A 25,638-nucleotide genomic window follows, 5' to 3' on the forward strand; every position below is an offset into this window, starting at 1 on the left:
CACAAACTGAGAACGACGTCAATACCTTGCCCGGATGCATTCAACTGATATATAAAAATAAATGTATTATTATTTCATTAAAACAAAATCTAATATTTAAAAGTTTAACGAGTGACAAAGTAAACTTGAGCTATAATGTAAAAATGATTGCTATACAGAATGATAGGTAATCCAAGGCAGTCAAAAACACAACAATGATCGTATAATGAGGAAACTATTTATATGTATATATATATATGTATTAAGAAAGTTTTTGAGAAATAGTATTAGGTGATGTTAAATGAGCAGGAAGGTGAAGATAATGAAGTTATTAGAGCCAGCGAGGGAGAACTGGAAGGCGGTGTCGCGCAGGCTGCTCCGTGCATCGTCTGCTTGGCTGGCTTCCACTGGCGGAGTCCAACTGTCAAAGTCTTTCCCCCCCTTTTTTTAAGTTGAATAAGGTACGTGGGTTGTGTATCAGGGTGACGGGGGAAGCTGGAAGGAGACCAGCTGTGTGTAGGAGCCAAGAGCAGGGAGAGTTGTGCCTTAATATGGAGGCTGTGAGGGTTTAAATATGGGGTTTGGTGGTGGTGTGGTCTTCATGGAGTAGCGAGCTGATTCCTTTCTTCTGGTTGTGGTGGTGATTGGCCGGGCAGATGAGCTCTAAGCTCTCCCACGACACGCATTTCAAGACTATGGCTGTTTCAGGGATATGATCCAGGGTAAGTTTGGGGATTATGAGGGGGTAATATGTGGGTCCTGCCGGAGCATTGCGTCACGAGGAGGGGGCCGTCTTTCCCCCCCTACCTACCTACCTGCCTGTCTGTCCCTTTTGACAGCTAGTGTGAGCAGCTTGGCTTTACCTCGCTCGCGTAAGGACACCTGGCAAGCCGATAAAGGCAAATAATGGAGGATTTGGTGTTGTCAGGTGGTAGGCGCTGACATTCGGCCCAGAAATGATGAAAAGATCTGTGTGGAGTGACAGCAGTAGGGAGTGGTCCTCCAGAGAAAGTGAAACTTGACCTTCCGTGAATGTTCTATCTTAAGTGTACGTTATATATATAGTTTTTTTCCTTTTGTTCCTGTCAAAGTCCTGTAGACTCTGCCAGACAATTTGCACATCTGTTTTTCATGCTGTGGGTATGAGGTACTCGTGTGAAGGGGTGAGTGCAGGGCGCTGCAGAAGGGTCTTGTACCATTGATCATGTGGGATGTGAGTAGAAAAGTTTCAACTCCTTGACATGGTAGTGTTGAAAATCTTGCCTGATGATGAAGTTTTAGTGCTTATTATAAGCAGTAGTAGGGGGATATATTTTGGTCTGTTCAGTCTGCATTGATGAGCACACTGTTTTAGAGAAAATACAGCTGTGTGTGAGTGTATTTGAGGCATTGGCTAAATAATGAACTTATACATAGCTAATAGTGATAAATTATCTTGATAATATTTCACACAGATATTTTAGATTACTCAGAACCCCATTGTGCTCTATTTTTGGTTGTCAACAACATTGTTAAATGAAAGTTTAAATGGTATTGCAGCCTGTATTAAGCTATGATATTTACGTGAATTTATACAAAAGACAGACAGGCTCGACAAGGGTCCCACCATCATTCCAGAGGATTTTTTTCTCCAGCTGAATTTTAAACATACGTATGTATATTGTCTTGCCATTTACAGCTTCAGCAAGTAGGCGATACCATAGGTTCATTACCCTGTGGATGAAAAAAGTCTTTTCTGTCCTGCAGTATGACTTGTTGAGCTTGAAGCTGTTACCCCATGTATGCATCGTATTGGGCATTTTAAAGAAGTGGTCTGGATTAATATCTTTCAATTTGTTGTGTTTTAAAGGTTTCAGTTGTCCGGCTTGTAGTACTCTATTCTTAATCCTGAACCCTCGACTGTTTCTGGTTTGAGAGTTAATACATCACCTGAACAAATCTGGGTGGTGCCTGAACAAATCGGGCTGGCACATATTTCAGAAGGTGGAGGCATTGCTGTGTTTGTGAAACTACTAAAAGCAAGAGGATTAATACTTGACAATCCACCAGAAATTGACATAATGGCACTAGATATATGTAATCACATTAGGTGACAAGTGAGAAGGTATTACAGTATAATGATCATGAGAGATCATGGCAAGAGCAGATAAAGAAATCATGATTGTTAGTACTTGACTTTAATTTTAATTCAATAGACTGGGAGGCCTATCATACAAGAATGGAGGGCATTTGGACTGGCTTATTTATTAACCTCATCCTGGAGGCACTCGTGTATCAGTATGTTAAACAGGTCATGAGAAATTAGGGAATGGGGTGTTTCATCAATGCTGGATTTGATATTTACCAGAAAAGGAGATATTTAGCATTCAGTACAACTGATCTCCCTTGGGTTAGAGCATCTGTGTTGTTTTGGAAAATAAATAAGCAATGCTTTATAACATTGAAGAGAATGGGGAATATGAAAGTTGAAAAAACTTGATTTCAAGAGAGGTAACTATGGGGAACTTAGGAAGTTCTTTAATGAATTTGATTGGAATGATTTGTTGTTAGGCAAGGAAGTACACGAGATGCATGTCAAATTTTTAGATGTATATTTACCTGAATTTACCTGAGGGCCACCATCAATCTCTAGTGGCCTCAGCAGGGATAGGACGCAGGTGGCTTTTAAAGATTCTCCCACATTTAACTTTTTTTTTTTTCCAGCTAGATTTTTAACTGAAGCACTATAGGCTTAATGAGGTAAAGTATGTTAAATGAGAAGTTAAGCTATCATATATGAATTGTTCAAGAAATTTAGAAAATGTACTGTACTGTACATTATATCAGTGATACTGTATTGAATGATGAAAGTTATAGACTAATTTATTATAGAACCTTTAGTTTTATATATAGTACAAATATGTATTTAACACTAGTAGTACTGTACGTAACAGCAAAAACACAAAATTTACTTATTTTTTATGAGTAAATGTAAGTGAAATTTATTACATATCGGTTGGATATTTTTTTTTAGTTCTCTTTTAAACTGATTGAGAGAAATACTGTACAGTTTTTAATATCTTTTTGGGAGGTCATTCTGCAATGTGGTACCCTTAATTTACATTAAATCTCTTGATGGTCAATTTGCCCTCTTAAGGATACCCAGTAGATATTGACTTCTTATGTGGTGCCTTTGGGTTCTGTTGCAGCCATCTGGAAAGCATTTGAGTTCAGAATTTTATAGGTATAGATACACTTGAGAATGTGTATGTGTAGTGACTTGATATTTAACACATTCAAGGATTTCTGTAAGGGGTGTTGAATGCTGTTTGGGATTGGATTTAGTCTTAAATACTGTATGTGTTATTTTTCAGATGTCTCCTTGCCCTTCCCCAAAATCGTGTGATACTTTTGTAGTTCTTCCTGATCTTACAAAAGGTGGCCATGTTGTTTTTGGAAAGAATTCCGATAGACCTAGGGAGGAGGTTCAGGAGGTGATCTATCGGCAGTCAATGGATCATGAGGAAGGCTCCAAGCTTCAGGTGGGCACTGAATTATTTTTGTAATGAGGCTGAATACTTCTGTATAAATATTTTGGAATTATCATAATCCAGTTGGAGCCTTTTCATTAAGATTTTATATATAGACTATATACTTTTTGTGAATTTAAACTTGCTTTAATGTTAAAGTTCAGCATAAAATGTTTTAAAGATATGCTGCAACACAATTACATCATTTATTCAATGATTGCTTTTGCAAACAATTACAGTAGTTGTTGAATGTGCTTTACGCTTTAGATTGAATTCATAATAGAATTAGTATCCGTGATAAAGAATACCTTATGGTTTTGTTGTTTTCTAGGAGGGCTCCTCAGGTGGCTCCTTGTTGCTAGCTACATGGATAACTCCATCCAGTTCAATCCATGCCAGGCTCTTGCAAGTCACTGTAAGCCTACCTAGGACCAGAGGGCAAAACCCAGCCCTTCTATAGAGGTGCAAGGAGCAGAGGGTACTAGATCACTCTAACGAAGAAAAGGTCACCAGAAAGGTTAACAAGACAAAACAATCAATTGGCAAGTTAAATAGAACAAAGAAAATGAGACACGATACACTGAACTGGGTGAACTATCCAGTCATGGAGCAGTTTACTCACTCATTGCACCTGTGCATTGCCAGATGGCTGTGTACCTAGCTTGTTGATCCTCCAGCTAGACAACTCCAGTCATTTAGCCAGGTAGATGGAAAACTGAAACCACATAAAGGGAAAGGGAGGCTCCAAGGACCCACCAGAAAGAGGTGTTTCATTACATTCAATGCTGGTTTTCTGGGAGGGCTCCTGGGGTGGCTCCTTGTTGCTATGTCACCACAGAGAGCAAAATAAAAAATGGGGTACACACCAGGAGCAGAGGAGAGCCACAGAAAGTAACGCCAAAGCTAGAAGGAAATAGTGATGTGTTAACTACCCTAAAAGGTTTTATCACCACCTGAACTGCTCATGCTCATCCTGAGTCAGGTTTGTCTTTGGACAAGGCTTGTAGTTTTCTCTCCTCTCCTCGATTTTTGGTAGATCTTGCATGTGGTTGCTAGGTTTGCTTGTTTCAGAGCTTCATCTATCCTCTGGTAGCAGGGGTTTTGTTCTTTTGGTCCTGGGGTCGTTTACTTCATTTGCAGCATTCTTTTGGCTAAGACTGAGATGGCTGGTTTCCAGAACAGTCCTTTGGTGATTGATGCAATACAGTACTATACTTCATTGGTACATTATTTCTTGGGTCCACCTGCAGCCGTTTGCCACTACAATACCTCTACCATTCTAGTGGTGCATGGGGAGACTGTTTCTAGATCCAGTGTCCCTGATCCCTTGTTCCAAAACCCATTCATCTCTGATTCTCTGCATTGAAATCAAGTTTAGCCAGCCTGCGGTCTACCCCTGGGTTCGGTACCTCGTGAAAGTGCCTTGACTGCTCGGCACAGGCTAGGCATATCTTGACTTTCTGTGGCTCTTCCACCCCTGGTGTTATACCTCCTTTTTTAAGAGTCTAGTACCCTCTGCATTTTGTAGCTTTCCAGAGTTGTCCCAGTTTTAGCCTCTGATCCCTGGTAAACTTACAGTGACTCGCGAGGACTTGGGTGTGAATTGAATTAGGTGAAGCTATCCAGGTAGCTAGTAACAAGGAGCCACCAGAAAGGCATTTCATCACAGTAAACACTTTTTTTTTCTTTACAGGGTTTCTGTGCAATACCTTCATCTGCCTGTATCATCCACCTACCTTCATCCCCCCTTTCCATAATCCACCTTCCTTCATCCCTTCCCATCTCCCTATGTTGAAATATTTATTAATTGTGAATGTGTAAACATACTCAGAGGTTGAATATTGTTAGTTGTGAAAAAGTCTTACCAGGTCATCATTTATGTATTTATTTAGATTGATTACATGGTTCTGTGTATGTAAATTCATTGATTATTTTTTTTTTTACCTTGTGAGCACTGTCACTGGTAAATTCATTGTAGCTGGACACTTGTATTCACTGCTGTATTTATGAACTAAAAACACACATTTCTTGTTCCAATTCATCCCTTCTAATATGGGATAATATAGATTTTATGGAACAGATTGACATACTGTAGTAGTGTGCAGTGGTATAGTTAGTAATTGTATTTTTTCTCTTTACAGTGCACATATATAGAAATAGATCAGGTAGGCCACACTCATGCAGTTATACTCAGTAAGCCATCTTGGATGTGGGGAGCCGAGATGGGAGCTAACGAGCATGGAGTCTGTGTTGGCAACGAGGCTGTGTGGACCAAACTTCAGTCTGACGAGGATATCGTAGAAAGACTTCTGGGAATGGACCTGGTGAGGTAAGGTTAATTGTAGTGGGTTAGATGGTTGTCCTCAGCTGGTATTCTGTGGGAACGGGTGCGAGGAGTGGGAGCTTTTGTGATGGTTCTTGGCATTTTTTAATATAAATTAAACATTGTTGTTCTTGTGGATTCTCTTGTCTCACTGGACCTACCTGATAACACTTCAACTTTACAAAACTACATACTTTTTATACAGAAAAAAAATTCCTTTTGTAATTTGTCAGTTCTTAATTAAAGTTGAAATTATATTATTTGCAGATTGGCTTTAGAGCGCAGTAGTACAGCAGAAATGGCAGTGGATGTTATCACTTCATTGCTCGAGAAGCATGGTCAAGGGGGCCCTTGCTCGGACGAAGATCCTAGCTTTGTATACCACAATAGTTTTCTTATTGCTGACCATAATGAATCCTGGATCTTGGAGACTGCTGGCAATCATTGGGCTGCTGAACAAGTCAAAAGTAAGAAGTTGTTGTATATTAAGATTGTGAAGATAATAATAATCTATATAACAAGTTGAAGATCTGATTGCAGTGATTTGATAGTAGGCATTTGTATTTCTTTTAATAACTGGTAAAACCTTCAGTCTTGTTTAACTATTTGGTTTGAAATACTTGTTAGATTTTAGCTGCCATGTTTGTCTGTCGGACAAACCAGATTGTTTAATTTTGTGTTTTTATTTTTTGTATTTGTTGTAGCTGTTTATTATGATTGATTCCTTGTTTTATGTTTAACTGTAAAAAAAAGTGTTGCAATGTATAGAACTGGAAGGTTAAATATCCGGTAATGTACTGTTCTAAATTGTTTCAGGTGGCTACAGGAATATTAGTAACGCATTGAGTATTGGGACTAAAATAGATAAGATGAGTGAAGGCTTGAAGGAACTAGCACAAGAGAAGGGATGGTGGGATGGTACTGGAGACTTCAACTTCTCCGAGGCATTTTCATCAAGTGGAGACTCGTCAGGAGGAAGGAAAGAGTGTGGCGAAAAGCTTTTGGCTCGGCTCTCTGAAGGAGGTTAGAAGCTTTAAGCTTACTTTTTGTGTAATTGGTGGTTTGTGTGTGTAAAAGTTGTAATCAGGCTGGTTACTTGCTATGTCACTCTGGATATTTATAGCCATTTCTATCTAATCAAAAACCTTGAAATAGTCGGCTCATTATTTTTAATTTGCCTCTCAAGATGACTTGAGCTATATGCTCATTTGCCTAATATAAATATATCGGCAGAAAAATACAATGAAACTTTGCAAATTTTAATACCTGTGATATGTATGATTGGAGATAAAGTGTAACTTTCTAAACTTTTAAGTAGCTAACCCAGTACTTTTATAGGTTGTAGTAGTCTGTCAATGAATAGGTTGTCTACACTTCATTTTGGAATCCTTTCAAAGGCTGTTTTCAAGAGTAGTTAATGTATGAAATATAACCTTTCCTCCTTTATATAGCATGCACTGTCATACTTCCTGTGCTGTGTTGTAGAATGGTGTTAAGTTGATGCCGAATAGTAACTTGCATGTGTACAACATATGGTGTCTAGCAGGAATTGATACACTGCACTGTATGTAGATTATACTAGATGTTTGTAGAAGGGGTTGAGTATTTGTTAACCCTTGAATTGTGGTTATCATTGTTCATGATCATCTTTATATGATGGTTTTAATTATCGTCCTGTTTTTATGCAAATGTAAATATTACTCAAATAATTATGGATGTAATGGAGTTTTTCTAGACACATGAAACAAATTCTGCTATTGTTTTTAATTGTGATTACTACCTGTATCAGTGAGATGATCTTGCAGCACAAGCAACACTATTATCCCAAACCACAATTTAGTGTTTGCTGCTGGTATTTAAATCTCTTTCCGGAGCAAAAGGAGTGAGTTACAAGACTCTTGTAACCCACTTGTTCACTTGCTCCGGTGCCAAGAACAGATCAACATATACTATAGGACTATAGGTGTGCGTATTACATAGGCAAAATATATATACCCGAGTTTACCCGAGAACCACTAACACTAGTGGCCTCGATGAGGACAGGAACCCGGCAGATTGTCGAAGGCTTCCCCCATTTGCTTTGATGATCTTTTCCAGCTGTACTTTAAAAGTTAACAGCGTTTTGGAATTTACAGCTTTGGCGGGTAGGCAGTTCAATGGGTTTATAACCCTGTGGGTGGAAAAGCACCTCCTGTTCTTCGTCCTCAGTCACATTTATTATCATTTTTGTGTAAATACATGGAGCTATTCCACACACAGTATAAACTAAAGCAGAACAGCCAAAATATAAACCCTCTCGCATGATCATCACAATCATTTCTTTTACTTGGCTTGTCAGTAATATTAAGTCGACACAGTCCATAGACCAAATGACACTCCCCCTTCCTCTTTCTTTTGCATGCAAATGTATTATAACATATTTTCTTCTTTTAATTTAAAATTTTTGCGTGCAGGCAGAGAGGCACCTTTGATCATAGCTGCACTTTAGGGGTGAAGAAAAGGCTGTTTAAAGGGAATGTAAACAAAAGTAATTATGGCAGAGGGAAAAAACTCAACATGTACAATGTGTGTAAATGAATAGATCCTAGATGCAGTTGATATGAGTTTAAGTATACCATTATTAAATGAGTCTCGGGCATTTTTCCAACATGTTCATACCACTGAAGTGTAATATAACTTGGGTACTTGTGCATAGTTGGGAGTAGAATGAGTAGGGAAAGGAACGGGCTTGATATAACCAAATTCTTGGTTGGATGAAGGTGTGGCTCGAAGACTGCGTAGAGTGGAAGGGCCTTCCCTTGGGGAAATGCGTTTCAACAAATAATTTAGAAAATATGGTTTGTGATTTCTAACAATTCTGAAATTTGGAGGGGGAACATCTCATGGTTGGATTTGGTTTGGTATTCAGAAAGATCCATTGTATAGAGGTCTGAAGGTTTGAGAGTGCAGGTCTGCTGACGGTGTAAGCTACTTCATTGTGTTTCCTGACTGCACCTGTATGTGCCACCTGCCTCTACGGACTAGCATCTTCACGGCTGAACTTTATTTAAATTTTGTTTGCTCTTCGTCAACTGCTTTCTCGCTGTAATTCTTCCTTTGTTGTTATAGTTAACTCTTGCAGTGCCCTCATGGCTCTGGAGTTTTTTAATCCTGTCCATCCTGTGGTCATCGAAATTCAGCATTGGTTGTTTCTGATCTCCAGCAGATTTACGACAGTCGAGTTTTTCTAGGTTCCCAGCCTTATTGATGTATCCTTAAATGAGCATGTGGACGCTACTGCTAAGGAAAGCTATACACACCTGTCCCATCGCTCATAAAGGAATTCCTTATTCCGACTTCTACCCAGTTATTCATTCTTCAATCCTTGCCCGTTGGCAGGGTCATTGGTCTTCTGTTACTGGTAACAAGCTGTGTGCTTTTAAGGGTAGCTTTTAAGGGTAGTGTGTCCCCGTGGCCTTCCTCCTATCATCGTAAACGGCAGTGGGAAACGGCTCTGATGAGGTTACGTATTGGCCACACCCGCTTAACTCGCAAGCACTTAATGGAGCGCCCCTTATTGCCTGAATTTCATTGTCGCTCTTACGACTGTGTATATTCTTGTCGAATGTCCTGACTTCCAAGATGTGCTTGCGTCTTGCTTCTTGACTGACCCTCGCGGTCACCTGTCCCTCGATAGTATCCTTAGTGAATCGGATGCCTTTGATGATGATTGCCTTATGCACTTTTGTTCTCATATTGGCATCCTTAGTGATATTTAGCATCTTTTGAATGTCCCACACTTTTGGCAGTGCTACATAGCCTCCCTGGCTTGGTGCCTTCTTTTGAAAATTACTTACTTACTTGAGAGTGCAGTAAACTTTTGTTAATTTCTAAATTGCTGCAAATTACTATTGTAATATATATTTCAATAATAGTTAGCTTTGAAACTTGACAGTATTGTATGAAGAGCGGGTAAATATTTTGCTTGTATTATACATGATAAATCAATGAGTACTGTATTCCCAAATTTTATATAGCGAACAGGATGTTGCTGTAGGCAATTTGCTGGGGGTGTGGTGGTGCTGTTTCTCTGATGTTGTTTAGCGTATATATAATTTAACAGTATTTTAAGGCTGTATTTATTACTAGATTGTGTATTTTATATTCAAGCATTGGTGGGGTGAATATTGGTTATGTTAAAATTATTATTAAGCAATTGAGGATAGGATATAAAGAAGGCTGACAAAGTACCTGCAAACATGAGTTGCTTATTTGTGATTACAGCTCTGTGAGATGACAGAGCTGAGCAGAGCAGTAGATATTTCACTCTATTTTGATAAACTTGTATATTGTATCAGGTGATCTTTTGTTTCGTCATTCATGAAAGAATAACCCAGTTCACGTAAAGTTAAATCGTATCTCTGATAATTTTTTGATTGGTACCTGAAACAATACAGGTTCATATAGTAATAATTAATAAATATTGGTGAAAGTTCCTAGATCCTTGGGATTATTGTCAGTTCTCTCATTAGTGTTTAATAAAGATGTTTATTCAATCCTCACTGTCGATAAACAAGAGATTTCTGTTGATCGTGATCTTCACTTTGGAAATGTTAACAAAAATACAAATGATGGAAAGAAGATTATAGGAATTTTGTATGGGAAATGTATATAAAGGAAGAGTTCTGATTAGTGAAAGCTTACAGAACTTAGGAGTGCGAGCGACAATCTAGAAAGCTTTTCAGAAGAGTGAATGGTATATACAGTAATACAACTTTTTTCCAGATCGTGCATCACATTTTGAGTTTGCTAAATAATGATATCTTTGCAGGTAACTTTGATTTGAAGTCAATGTTCAGTGTATTGAGAGACAAGAAGTCTGGGATATGCATGTCGGCTGGCATGTTTGTCAGTACTTCCTCACAGGTAGTGCCCTGTCCTTGTGCTCTGCCTGCAGCTTAACAAAACAGAGTATCTTTTATTTTGGTCCGTCATTTTACCAAACCTGCAAAATTGTCTGTTGATTTTTGAGACTGAATTTGGTGTTTAGTCCTGAAGAAAAATAATTGGTTTAGTACTTGGAAAAACGTGCATTTTTCTGAAAGCATGTACAGTGGTGTTCCAGGGAAAACTAATAGGGAAAGGCTTAAGGTGAACTATGGGTAGGTCAGGCTGTAATCCGCTAATTACTGTATTCAAAAGTTATCTGCTCCTGTACCCCACCTATGGCGGGTGAGGGATTATATCTGACCACAAATGGATCCCTGGTCTCTGATCAGGCCTAATGGTTGATAGTCTGGTCCTAAAGTATAACATTAATATGATAGGCAATGTATGGGTTCTTATTAAGAAACCAATAGCAGTCTCATTACCATATATTTATTTACTACTAGCCGAACACAGGTATCAGGTGTAATGACGTGCCCAAAATGTTTTGCCTTGTCCGAGAATCAAACTTGGCTCCAATCAGTCGTGAGAAGACTGCACTAGTCACTGAAGGGCAACTTGCAACTATATTGCCTATCTTAGGTATGATACTCATTCTGCCAAGTTTCCTGGTTTGAAATGCAGAAATCTTTTCTTTTCTCTCCAATTGAAACTTGTGCTATCTAAGTTCTTAAGGCAAAAGTTTCATAATTTATACCAGAAAGATGCATGTGATCCTCTGTTTTGTTAGCTGCACCTTGATATTGTTTGTCTAATTAGTGCAGTATTTAATTATAATTGCGATATTTATCAATGTGACTGAAATGTTTTGAGAATTGGTGGATTTATTCAATGTGTGTTTCTTGTATCTACTAATTAGCCACTGTATCATGTTCTTTCATATATTTTTTAATTATTATTATTAATAATAAGATACACAATCATATTGCCGCATACAAATTTGCATGAATTACACAGATTTGCATGAATTGTACAGATATGAACAAGCAATACCATCAAAAACCAAATTAGACACAGATGCTCACAGTTGTACAAGGGCAGATATTAACATAAAGCATGTGCATTCACAAGCACATGCAGGCAAATTGTATGTTCATTTGGACAACATTATCACACACACACCACGTTTGTGTGCGGGTGCATAATAAGGATACATAACATTATTAACATTTGAATAACTAATTTTATGAAAATATTAATTTTACCATTGCGAGATTAGCCTATAATGCAAATATAATAATAAGATTTGACAACTATAGTCCTAAAGGTTATGTATTAATTTTCATTGCAATTTTTTCCACTTTCATGGACTCCTTACAAACATTAATCTGAAGGAAATAAAGTACCAAATGAAATCAAACAACCCTTTTCTGGTAGGCCTCCACTAGCTCCTCTAGTGTAACTGTACAACCAGCTTCAAGTTGATAAACTAGTTCTATGAGATCCATCTGTCACCTACTGGGAGTTGGGACCAGAATCTTAACTCGCATTATGAGACCATGGGAGCAGCTGCTCGGCAATCAACTAGAAAATTGGGTAGTGTCCACCAGAAAGCATAGGCACAACAAAAGCTTATTTTGATATATAACTTGAAGGAAGTTATGCACCTCCTAGGTAAACAGGGCAAATGATTATTGCCATGCTGTAAATATCCTGACTGTGATGAGCCTGCCTACCACCGGATGAGAGTCCTAGTCACCTGAGAATTTAGCCTGGCTGCCTCCCCTCACACAGGAGCTGCCAGTGCAAAACCTGGTAACCCCATGAGGAAGAAAGGAACTGGGCAGAAAAACTACTGGAGACCATCAGGAAAGATTGTTTCATTCCATTCAACATTCAATTTCTGGGAATAACCTCTCGGTAGCTTCTTGAGCTTTCTTGGTGCTGACAAGCACATGCAAACAAAATGAAATTCGAGGACATCAAGCAGGGGAGGAGAGGTCTTAATCTGAAGGAATGAGGCCAGAAGCCCCAAGTCCAAATAACAGTAGTTGGAAAAAAAAGGCAAAAGGTGAGAAAGCAGCAAATATCTGCATGTACCCAAATATGGGACAAACAGCCGACTGGCTGTGCCTAACCACTATGAGAAGGACCTGGTAAAGGTGGGCTTTGGAACAAGGATCCTGAGAAACAGGATGATCTACATGGCTCCAACTTCAACCAGGCCATGAACAGGGACCTGGAAAGCAAAGGGGGTAAGCAAAGATGATGTTCGAGTCATTCTGGGATGGAGGTTAATTGAACATGGCTGGTCCGAGTAAGACATTCTCAGGAACCAAACTCAAATGCCCTGTTATCCTTTCCTTCCATAGTGGAATCATTAATATTCATATTCATGATTAAAATCAAATTAGACGAACATTTATTGTGTGTCACATTAGGCCTCTTCAAATTGTTAGGGTTTATGGCATCTAACGTGTAATGTATCTTGGTTATGTTCGAGGTCAGCAGTTACACCTTGTTTTTTATTAGTTATTCCTGTAGCACTCGGTCTATACTGGCAAGCGAAGGTATTAAATTCTGGGATGGTTTTTGTTATTGTAGTGCGACACATACGATAAGAAACGACAAGATAGAAAAAGCAAAATGGGGTAGCCTTCACAAGCCTGTTCCCACCACAGTCACTAGAGATTGTTGCTGACAGGTAAATACCTCTGCATATTTGGTATTAAGAATGCACGCTAGATATTTGTGTGCTGCTGGGCATCATATATTGATAAAAAGCCTGTAATGTCAGTTTGTAATATTCGATGTAGAATTATTTTGAGTATAGTACAATATATTGTACATGTTTAAACTAAATTTTTTTTATTAATTTAAATATGGAAACTTTGATATTTAAAAGGCTGTTGAAAAAGGCAGAAAATTTTACAGCAGCAGGGTATAGGTTTCACAATGGAAGAAATAATATAACTAGTACTAAATTGTGGCCACTAAATAACTACTGTACCTGTACTTGATCTTGTGCTTTGCCTGAATCCTGTATTCTCAACAAAAATTGGTAAAAATTTGAAAAAAAATGGGACAAAAATATTAAATACACACGAGTTGAGGCCGAGAGGAATAAGTATTACAGTATAGTAGTAAACAAGTATAAATTATATAGAGAAATAGGGGATGTACTCTTAGTAAATAGTCTTAATGGCTTGGTGCTCTATTTTGATAATTACTTGGTGTTAGTATAGTAAAATATGTTTAATGAGGCAGTATGAATGTTTAGAGTTCTAAATTAAGAATGGTTAAGAGTAAACAAGGAGAATGTAAAAAATCAGAGTAAATACATGGGAGAGAAATGTGCATAACACGGCATATTAGATGCTATGAAATGTGTATTTCATTACGTGGAGAGTGGTGATATTACGTCAAACGAATATTTAGTTGGAAAATACAATGGATTGCATTTTCATTGTCATCATTACAACTTTCCTGCTGCGCACATCATGTACAAAATAGTGGTGAATGTTGCCTGTATTTAAACCTATTGGGAATACAAAGTGGTATTAAGTTTTGACTGTCACAGTATACTGGTATTCAAGTTTCTGGTACTGTATTAAAAAAAAAATGGGGCAATTCCAGTAGTGTACATTGCTTTTTCTCTCTAATTCTGATTAATATATTGTTTTGTCGTACATCTGCATGGATGCATGATGCATGTGTGGTACTGTATTTATTGCTATACAGTCCAACCCTTTACCCTTTGAAAGCATTCTACAATGAAGCTGAGGAAGATATTTTTGTGTACATGAATGAGCTTCGGTAACCTTAAAATTATCGATTCTTTTAGGCATAGACTACTTTGACCCACCCAAGTGAGATGTTACACATTTTCATAATGATTAATGATATTTTATATATATTGAGCTGCAGTTTAGCTTATTCCAACAATTATGATCTTTATAAGTTTTATTTTAAAGGTTATTTTTATTTACTAATGTAGTATAATAATGCTGGTTATCCTCTCGCCTATTAAATACTTGTCAATACAATGGGGCAGTTTTAGGTTACCACTTTGGTGTTGTGCCAGATGAAACAAATTAAGTATAGGGCAACAAATATGGGAACTAGTCTTGTTCAACCCTGCTCTAAACTTGTTGCTCAGTACACCACCTCACAAAGGGGAAGAAAGCCCATCTTGAAGATTAAAGTTTTGATAGTTGATCAATGACGGTGTTATGTCTTGAAGCTATCATGACGCTCGGAGCGTTTGTTGTGATTGTTGTTGAAAAATTGTAGAAGGCTTGTGAACACACAAAGCTGTAATTCAGTTGCACATTTTAATTTTTTAGATGATGACTTGCAATATTTTGGCGATAAATTTCAGCTTTGGTGACCTCTATTGATTGAAAATCTCAAATAACAAATTTTACAATTGATCTTGAAGTAAATGAGGCCTTTTTGCAGATGTCAAGTTTCAATATGCTTCTCAAAGTTTTCTGTCATCTTCGTTTTTGGCAAGGTGGTGGTTAAAGTCTTCATTCAATCTTAAATGCTAAAGAGGCATTTGAAGAAATGTTTCAAAAAAATGGCAGTGGGTTTGTGAAGAGAAAGCGTATGGTGGGTATGTTTGTTTACAGTAGCTCTTGAACGAGGAAATGGTACTTGCCTAGTTGTGCTTGTAGGGGTTGAGCTTTGGCTCTTTGGTCCCGTCTCTCAACTGTAAACAGTAAACTTCTGCTCTTGATTTGTAGGAATTGGGTGGTGCTGGCATTCTTTAGATATGTTTAGACTTTTGCTGTTCGTGTCCCTATCTTATGAAAGCTTTTATGCTCATTCCATTAAGTAGGAAAGGAGGGCAATGATGAATTTAAATTATTGGTAGTTAGTAGTTGATTTATCAGTGTCTAGATTTTCTTGTTTGGAATTTCAGTTTTATAGATAGGATATCTTTTAGTGTAAAATTTTACTCTCTCAATTATCACTACATTTATTATTTATCCTTCTTTTCAGATACTGTATTAAGATTTTTATTTTTGTTGGTGCATGCTTGAGGTAAAAGTGATATGAAAAACAGTGTAATTGAATTGAATTTTGAGACTGAAGTGAGTTCATTCAAATTAATTGAATGTAAATTGGATTTGCTTTAATCAGTCACATTTGTTGCTTTCTGTGCATGAACTTGAGTAACTTGGTGTGCTTCAGAGATGGTTGTCTGTAAACTAATTATTGTTGTTTGCGGCTGCATTCTGTGAAATATGAAGGAGCGTTTATTTTGTTGAAGCTTTTAACAAAATTTGCAGCTGAAGTGTTGCTCCATTGGTGCCTCTTCGAATTGATGTGGCCCCAGAGGTAGCCGAGTGTTTGATCTCGTGCTGCATGGGGTGGTGTACTGCAGTGAGTCGGGTGGGTTTTTATGGTGCGGTGGCGTACTGTACTGCAACACAGTATGCTAAACTGTATGCAAGATACGTGGCTGATTATATTTTAGTGGTTGTACTTGCATATTAATGAAGTTGTAAACTACAGTAGTTTTATTTAATGTGAGGGGGGAAAGGTTTATTTTAAATTTGAGAGAGTTTTACTGGGCTGTTGCCACTGTACCTCAGTGTTGCTTTTCCATAAATTCATGTAAGCTTGACGCCGCCTTTTGATAATTACTTAAATTCATGTAATATGTTGTCTTACTTGACAGCATTGTTGATCATGAAGTTTAGTAGCACAAAAGTGTGACGTCATGGATAACTTTTAGCGCTTGATTAGATTAGTACAGCCTTCTCTGGATCATTGGCAGGTGACTTTACCTTGACACAAATGTTTGAGATCCTCCGCGACAAGGAATCTGGAATTTGCCGTGGCATAGACCATGATCATCCTACTGCTGGTAGTATGGTGAGTTTTATGCGGTAGCTTGTGATTGGCTTGACTTCAGTTTTAGTGCTGTTTTATATCTAATAAATGATCTTTTAGACATGTAAACAGAATGTAGGGCATCTTACACATCCCACAGTAAAATCATTCATGCCAACCATACAGTCACTTATTTATTTATTTATTTATTTTATTCATAGAAGGTACAATGGGTTTGTGAGAGTAGATAATATTGGTATTTTTACATTCTTGCAAAGCCACTAACACACAGAACATTTTGAGCAGGTCCTTAATCTAACAGATCAGGTAAGATAATAGGTACATTTTAACAAAATTTGATATCAACATATAACTACAATATAATTTGACAGGCGATTACACTGGTGACAATGTATGTCTTAAGTACTAATGTTGGGGAATGGGTAGCACAAAATACAGTGTGAGTTCGAAGCACAAGGTAGGAAACTATGAGGATGAAATTAGGTACTTTTTGGTTTTACTTTTAAAATAAGGTATAGGTTGGACAATTTTTTAATTCATTAGGGAGTGAACTCCCAAAGACTGGGTCCTTTTATTTTCATGAAGTGTTTGCATAGATTTAGTTTGACGGGCTAATATCAAAGAGATGTTTACTATTTCTGGTGTGGTGCTCATGGGTTTTACTCTACATATTAAGGAACAGTTTCAGATCAAAATTATAATTTAGGAACAAGATTTTGTACATGTAAATAGCACAAGAGAATATGTGGAGGGAGAGTGTGCTTGGCTTGTTTGGGTAATTTAGCAGAAGGGCTGTGTGTTGTCTGAAGACAAGAGTTTGTTATAGTTACACATCAGACAAGAAACAATCTATATTTTTACTTCCCAATAGGATAATATTTTTATTGACACTTGTAGGAAAACTATAAAGTGCTGCATCACACATTATTTTTATGAAAGGAAAATTGGAGATATTGGGGAATTTGAGACCTTGAAAAAAGGTAACATCACACTTAATCAGATACAGTATAAATGTAATCTTATTTCTTGCAAATTTTAGTTGTACTTAATTGATGTGAACAAGCAGAACTGTTATCAGTAACGTGTGTACTTTCTGAAAAATACAAGCCCATTGTTAAGGATATTTTTACCTTGGTAGTTCAATGAGGCTTTTGTCATTTCATGAACCAATTATCAGTTTGTCTTGGCATTCTTGTTTTGACTATATACTATATATATATTCATAGTTTTTAAGCTAATATGAAACTTAAATTGCTACTTACTTTTCTGGATGGGAAGAACAGTGGCTCCCTATTACTAGCTGCACTGATATAGCTCGAAACAGAGACTACAAGTCACGTCAGCCCTTGTGAGTCCTTTAATAGCTTACCGGAGTCCAAAGGCCAAAACCTGGCCCTTACAGAGGGGCAGGGAGCAGGGCATTCGTCATCACTCCCACCAAAAAGACAAACTCCCCAAAAGAAAGTGAAGCAAAACACACATGAAAGGTATACTCCAGCTAATAAGGTTATACCTTCCCTCCCCTCTCCATCTCGCCTAGTAATGGCTAGCCACGGCAAGATGGTAGCACCACGGGATCTGCCAGCTCATGTCAACAATCCTCAGTCCTTTGCCAGATGTTAGACATTTCTGATTGCTGCTTAAATGTGCAGCTTGTTGGGTCCGAAATTGTTCTAGATAAGTGTTGGCCATCCTTTGGACTCTGTTCTGAGTGGGGGGGCTCATTTCAGTGTGTTGTTTCAATCTTTCGTGTTTGCTTCATGTGCATATTTTCAGGTTTCACTTTTTTTGTGTGAGACTTTGGAAACTTCATCTTGAACACCTTGTACTATGCGCTACCCTTTCCTAGGTGCTCGTTAATGTTGCCCCTGCCCTAACAGGGTTGCTTTCCTGGTGGGTTTTGATGTTTGTCCCTTAGAAGCTGGCCTCCTGTGGAGGGTTCCACACCCTGAATAGTAAAAGGATCTTCTGACTTCTCTGATTTTTGGGACTTTATGTGGTTATTGTTTAAGGGGTGTACTAGAGTTTGCATGCTTGTACATATGGCACATTGCTGACATCCTTTGCAGCCATGTTTTTCCTGTGTGCTGCATTTAATATAAATTTATCTGGTGAATGTCCCTAGTGCCTAGATTTCATGCTCACCTCTGGGCCCCTGAAAGCCCAGTGGGTTATTGGTATGGTTCATTATGGAGCCACACTTGCTACTTGCAAGTTCGAGGGATGTCCATCCACTGTTCTACATGCCAATGTCATTTATTCGTTCACCATGCTGCCTGTTGGGTAGGTGATTTCTTCTATCCCAAGGCCTACAGCTTTAGTGTTTGTTGGGTCTATTCTAACTTGAAGCTCCTTCTAGGAAAGAGGCTAATCAGGCAACTGCTGCTACATGGGCTCATTTTACTCATGTTGTTTACAGCTGGGTGCTCACCTGGATGCCTTGGAGTTCGCCCCTGTAGTGTTTAGGGATTTGAAGCTGGAGCAGTAGTGAATTCCTGCTCTTCTAAGTTTGCTCCTCCTGCAGTGACTGGCTGTTTGAAGATACAAACAACTGTTTGATACAGATACATAGGTTAAACAGCTACCCTATGTATCTGCAAACCAAGGACCTGGTTCTTTCCCAGTATGTCAGGGTTTGGATTCCAGATCAACTGGAGAAAGTTCCAATTGGTTTCATCCCTGGTTTGGACTTGGTTGGGTCTGGTTTGGGATTCCTGGTTGACTTTCCTTTCCCACTGCAACTCTGCTCCTTAAGCAGATTTGTCTCAGTCTGGTGTTGGAGAGGCCCCCTGACCACTTAACGGTTGATTGAACAGTTTGGCAAGATCCTTAATTTTGCCTGCATGGCTTTTTTCTTTGGCAAGGTTAAGCGTGTTGTTTGTTGCTTTGGGGGTTGTTGGTTTCATATTGCAGCCTCATTTGTCTCGGGTCATCTGAAATGTCATCAAATCTAGCCAGCTTGTGGTCTACCCTCATTCTGTCATGTATTCGAAAGTAGACCACTCGATTATCTAATACTGTATCTTGAGTTAATATCTGCACCTGAAGGTTTACTTTCGGTGAACCTTGCATTTGTACTTTTTGCTTTGCTTCCCTTCTGTGGGTTTGTTTCTTCAGTAAGGGTGATGGTGAGTCCTCTGCGTCTCTGTGTGAGAGTCACACCGCCTATATCATATTAAAGGACTCACAAGGGCTTATGTGACTTGTGTGGAGCTATCTTAGTATGTGCGGCGAGCAACAGGAAGCCACTGAGGCCATCCCAACCCCCCCACCCACAACCCCTATGCCCCTCCCAACAGAAAGAGGCATTTCACTACATTTAACACTTATTTTTATGCCTCTTAATTTTTTAAGTTTCATGCTCTAATTGGTACAGTGTTGTACTGTAAATTAATATTAGGGAAAATCAGTGAATTGTAAATGAATTTAACAATTTTAGAGGTAAGAGGTGAATTATGATTCTTTATTTTTTAATATTAAAATAAGCCTGTTTGTGAGTTAATTTTTTGTTTTTAATTTTTTTGCATGTCTGCTGTATGCCTATATATGTGGGCATGCATGTGTATATGCTATATGCTTGGATATATGCAAGAAGACAAAATAGGACTATTTGTAATACTTTTGTAATTGATACAGGTATTTTTCCCCATCCTTATTAAACAGTTTAAATATACTGTACAGTATTGATTCATATATTTTGTTTTTGTAGGTGTCTGTTATTAGTCATGGTTCTGGACGGCCTAGTTGCCATTGGTTTACTGGGACACCTGATCCCCAGCGTTCGGTGTTTAAGCCATTTATCTTCACTGACAATGTCAAGATCTCGCCACGAATTCAGAGCCCTAAGATTCCTGATGATGAGGATCCTGCAAAGGCAAGTTCATAGCATTGATGTATAATTTTTCTTGAAATATCATCCAAGATTCAGATATAATATTAATATTACACTTGTCTCATTAATGCACTTTCAACAATTCAGCCCCCAGAATGCTTCAGATTGTGTGAATGGCATATTTGCACTGAAAAGAACAAGGCAGACATAAAATGTTCACAATACAGCACACAAAGTGACCCGAATGATTTTAAACTTTAAATAATACCCGTGGGCTGCCATCTGTAGTGGTCGTGGCTGGAATAGGAATCTGGTGGCGTGTGGATGGGATAGGATGCTGGTGGCTTTTGGATGAGATCCCAAATTCTGCCTGACGAGTCTTAGTCTGTATAGCTATAGTGGGTAAATAGTTCTATTAGTTTATTTCTCTATCAGTGAAAAAGCCTCTTATATTGTCTTGTATATTGAGACTTGGTGAGATTGAAATTTAAATATTTTGTACCCTTTAATAAAGTGATTGAATCAATGGCTTTGAATTTGTGAAGTATTTTTGTCTTTGAGATGAGCCGTGTCTCTTCTTTCTTGTCTTGTTTGCAGAGTTGTTAATGCTGAGGCCTTCAGCTTCTCATGGTGTGAGAGGTTACTTAGTTTTGGGATGATCTTCACTCTGGACTTTTCCTAGTACAATACTGGTTTTTTTTAAGGTGATGTCTCCATGCTTGATTAGTGTAGGTGTGGGGTCATGGTGGCTACCACATGTACAAATCCACACAAGGGATTTGTAGCAAATTTTTTCATATTTGCTACGTAAAGTGCTGTAAAAAGCTGTACTGTACTGTACTTTGAATCTAATACTTACGCTCTTGAGTGTTTTCACTTATTTCTTCATGTCTAGAAGATTTTCAGGTTTTCTTTTGCTGACAGTAATTTCTAAGGTTGCTGTATTTCTTCAAAATACATTTACCAGATATCTAAATGACATGCAAGGCTACAAATCAAAAGGCTGAATTTTGTACTTTTGTTTGCAGGTTATTCCTCGATTTGCTAAGCAAGTAAATCGAACACACTTGCTGTATCGACGTCAACAGGCTGCTACCAAGGACGGTGGCAGTATTGTTGAAACATTACGGGACCTGGAGAGAAAGTGTGTGCAAGAAACTGAAGCCTGCCTTCAGAACTTTGATCCAGAAAGGCTGTCTGAGATGGACGACTTATTTAAAGATTGTGTTGATTCAGAGCTCAAGTTTTATAAGTAAGGATTTTTTTTATTTTTTTTTTTTTAACAATTGGTTATGAAATTTATATACTGGGTATTTTTTGTGCTGTTTTTCTTGCTAATTTCAAGGGAGTAAAACAGGCAGTGTTTTAATCCAGTATGGTTCTTTCATAACATGTTTTGGTAGTTATTAAAATATATCTAGAGGCCCAGACGGCCAATTCAAGGAGAGCAATTTATCGTTGAAAATGAAACGTCACCAACACAATTTGCAAGCAATCTCTGATGGATTTAAATCTCCTGTAGCATTTGTGGACAGGATCTTTGCTTTTCCTCTACATTGTGGGTGTTTACTCATAATGTGGATTGAACACCATAGCCTCGTGATGAGTTCTTCCAGCAGATTCATAACATATATTGAACATTAAATTAGTAAAAATTTTTTTATACTATTGTACGCTAGTGTTATTAGTAGTCACTGTTAGAGCAGTATTGCAGTCAAGAATTGATTGCTTGATAGAAATCTGTGACACTTTTTCAAGAATATTAAATTTTTTGTAAATTCTAATTCTACTGTATATCAATGAGAAAAATATATTTTCTTATTGATATTCAGTATATAATAAATTTCACAACTGCAAATGTGGCAAATTAAATTTGCATAGTACAGTACTTATGAATTGGTGATGAAAAAGAACTACTGTATTTGCTGTACTGTATTAAACATGATTTTAATGTGACTTTAGAAGAGTGTGTTGAATTTAAACTAAAAAATGTGAGAATATGTAGAGTTGAAAATGAATAACTTAATTTTCATTGGAGTGACTTGCATTAATATATTCCAAAGTCTTCTAGACTGTCATTGATACTGCAATTAACTTTCAGGAATATAAAGGTTTTATTAATGCCTAGAAATGTTTTGCCTGTATTACAGTATGTACTGTGTTTAAGAATTTGGGTGCTTATGAGCATATTGAATGTAAAACTAAGTGAAAAGAGAGCACTTGAAATAGGCATGATGAGTGGTAATAGCATGTCATGTGTATGTTGTTATAATAAACTTTGTGCTACAGAGCAAAATGCTGTTTTTTTTTTTTTATCTCTGAAATTGATAAATAACAGTGAGTGTTCACCTGCGCTATGTACGAAACATTTTAATGCGCGAGGCAGTGTTACTTCCGATACTGGTGATATGTTTAGGGTCGGAGTAAATTCGTGTATTTATGGGATGAGAGTAATATAGTTGTGAAAGTGTGTTTTTTCTTTTAAACACACTTGATTTTAATATAACTTTTTAAATAATTGTTTAGGCTCATTTTAGCTGAAGTTGATCATGATGTGATCTGCACGGTATACATTAGTATCTTGGTTAACCATATCTTTATTTCCATTTTTTTTTGGTTTGGTCTAATTTCCAGGTAATTTTTTTTATAATTTGAAGGTTCACACCTTTTTTTTTTTGCATTTGCTATTTATATCCATTTACATTATTTACTTCTCTGCGGGCATGATACAACAAAAGGGATAACTTGAATTGGTTGCAGTTAATGTAGGAATATCAGTTACCTACACTGCTTGCAATTAGAAACCTGAAGTAACAGTTTATGGAACACCTCCAGAGCAGACTGTTGATATAAATAAGTAATAAATCCTAGGGATAGCATGTATGAGGTAGCTAACCTGTGGGTCGTAACTCCGAAGTGCCAAGGCTATACATAATTATTATGATTTACAAGCAGTATGTAAACAACTAGAAGATACACGAGTTGCAGGTTTGCTTGGCACTAACACTATTCAACATTTTTTATGGTAGAAACCAAAGATCATGGTGATATTACCTTTTAAGAGAGTTTCATATTTTGTACTTGAACGCAAATGTTCTTTTCTGTTTTCTTACTAAATGCTCTCATATAATTAATATTTAGAGAGGCGAAAGGTAAGTTTAGCAAGGGTGATGAGATTTTCTTTGGGGCTGGGGTTAAGGATTAATTGTTCTTGGTAGGGGGAGTTATTCCAATTCATGCAAAACGTTTGGCATCATAGCTTTTACTAGATTACATATCACTGTTTTGAAATCTTGTGTGCTAATTGTATTTTGTACTTGACTGTATCTCTATTTGATTGTGTCATGCGCTTAATTGTATCTAGTACTCTCCCACACCAGAAAGTGACTTATAATGGAGCCTCACAGGAAACTGTTGCCTGCAAAAGCTATATACATATAGATTTATATGTATATAAACTATACAGTCTATATATATATAAATAGATTTTTGCAGAAGTTGAACTTTAAATTTTGGTGTAGATTTTGTAGTTTAAATTTATATTATTCATAAATTAAAGTGATGTATTTTTAGTAGTTTTGTCTTAATTCATTATATTGTATAATTTAAAGTTTTATTGAAGATGTTTAGGAACTGAATCATCTGGTTCGTTTTAATGTTCACACCTATGAAAGATTCATTGGTGTTTTGTCAACATTTTCTCTGATATGCATTAAGTGACAGATGATAAGCCATAAATATATTCTAGAATTCTAGAAGTTAGAATTCCCATGTCATAAATTTTGATGCTTATAATAGGTCTTGTGTTATTGTAACGGAAAATAACCAAAAAATTCAGTGCTTGAAATTCTAGTCGTGGGAGCATCAGATAATTGGTATATGTAGGTGGATAAGCGATGCTTTCGTGCATTATTAACGTACAGTATAGGACAAATTAAGATGTTTTAATAATCTGAAATGACGTATGTTTGATAGGGATTAAGGTAATGGGATTTCCCCGAGCTTAAGTACCAATAAGGCCACCATGAAGTAATAACTTTAGGACTTAGGTGGGGGGGGGGGTGTTAGTCTTAAGTCATGGTCAAATTTTGACGTAAGATTGATTATGGTTTTGTCTTTTTTTAAACAGTACAGTATAGAAGGGTTGATTTCTGGCATACCTCCCCATGAACCATAGTATGGTATTGTCTATTGCATGTCACGAATTAAGCTTGCTTGAAAATTTTGTAGTGTTGGAGATGGGTAAGAGTACTGTTCAAGTTGCTGTGTCATTAATGGCAACTTGACCAAATTGGTTCTTGACATTTATTGTCAAATACAAATAATATAAGTTGTCTTACATTGGTTTCATTTCCTAAAGCGTAAGTTTTGTTGTAAAAATTTGTATAAGAAACCATCCAGTTGTAAATGATCATGTCAAAACCCAATTTGGTTAAGCATAGCTCGTTACAATCTATTTCTGGCCATGTCGATAAGTTACATGTTGTTTTTATGAAATTTGAGCTTCTCCTGCCAAGTTTTATTTGAATATTTTTGTTATTTCTTGGAAACTGGTTTTGTAAACACAAAAATGCCTCTGCTAAGGAGTTAAATTTCAGTGTTTAGGTTTTACTGTTGTTGATTAACAATAAGGTCCATTAAGACCATAGGTTTGAGTACGCTTGGTAGGTGAACCCTTTCTTCAAGAGTATTATAGAGCATGGAACTGAATTCCTAACTATATATACATAAATAACAATTTCAGATTTGTTTGGTCCCACAAAATTTAGCACTAAACCCCTATGCACTACTACTGTCAAGAATGACATGTCTTGTTCCCAAAACTGTAGCAGGAGTCCCCCACTTCACCTATCCATAATAAAGCCTGCAACTTGTAAATGAGTTCATATTATCCTAAATACTGTAGAAAAGATAAATTTAGGCATACTGTATTTTGATTGTGCTTGCTTAAGCCAATAGGTTCATTTTCAAAACTTCTTTTTGTTGAGAGTTATAGGTGGTTGTTGTTGCATACATCACTAGATTAGACTTTTGTCATATGTCTGTGAACTACTTGAATTTTTAAGTATTGTTCTTAAGTAGTATACTACAAAGTACAACCTTAGAATGGAACAAATGATGAAGTACAGACAATTGAACACACTGACAACAGAATAAAGGATTTCAATTCTGTTTAAAGACTATAATGGCATATTCAGTTTTAAATCTTGCTCTACTTTTTCTCCTATTGCCAGTTGTGTAACACAGGTGTGTGTGACTATGCT

The 25,638-nt window shown here is 37.2% G+C and overlaps 1 protein-coding gene across 5 annotated transcripts; it reads left to right on the forward strand.

Moving 5' to 3' along the window:
- Positions 1 to 286: 286 nt before the first annotated feature.
- On the forward strand, positions 287 to 25,252 carry LOC123756773 (secernin-3). Of its 5 annotated transcripts, none has more exons than XM_045740082.2 (8): positions 287 to 440; positions 3,333 to 3,500; positions 5,630 to 5,817; positions 6,079 to 6,278; positions 6,628 to 6,834; positions 10,622 to 10,716; positions 20,252 to 20,416; positions 21,403 to 25,252. In XM_045740082.2, exons 2-8 carry the CDS (start codon positions 3,333 to 3,335, stop codon positions 21,628 to 21,630), a joined length of 1,251 nt encoding a protein of 416 aa, XP_045596038.1. In that variant the 5' UTR covers positions 287 to 440; the 3' UTR covers positions 21,631 to 25,252. The 5 variants fall into 5 exon arrangements, with proteins under 5 accessions (XP_045596038.1, XP_045596034.1, XP_045596035.1 ...); XM_045740078.2 differs by lacking the exon at positions 10,622 to 10,716 and adding an exon at positions 16,466 to 16,563 and having other exon boundaries at positions 288 to 440; XM_045740079.2 differs by lacking the exons at positions 287 to 440; positions 10,622 to 10,716 and adding exons at positions 494 to 701; positions 16,466 to 16,563.
- Positions 25,253 to 25,638: the final 386 nt, after the last annotated feature.

This window comes from Procambarus clarkii, chromosome 26 (genome assembly GCF_040958095.1).
Source record: "Procambarus clarkii isolate CNS0578487 chromosome 26, FALCON_Pclarkii_2.0, whole genome shotgun sequence".
Classification (NCBI taxonomy): Eukaryota; Metazoa; Arthropoda; class Malacostraca; order Decapoda; family Cambaridae; genus Procambarus; species Procambarus clarkii.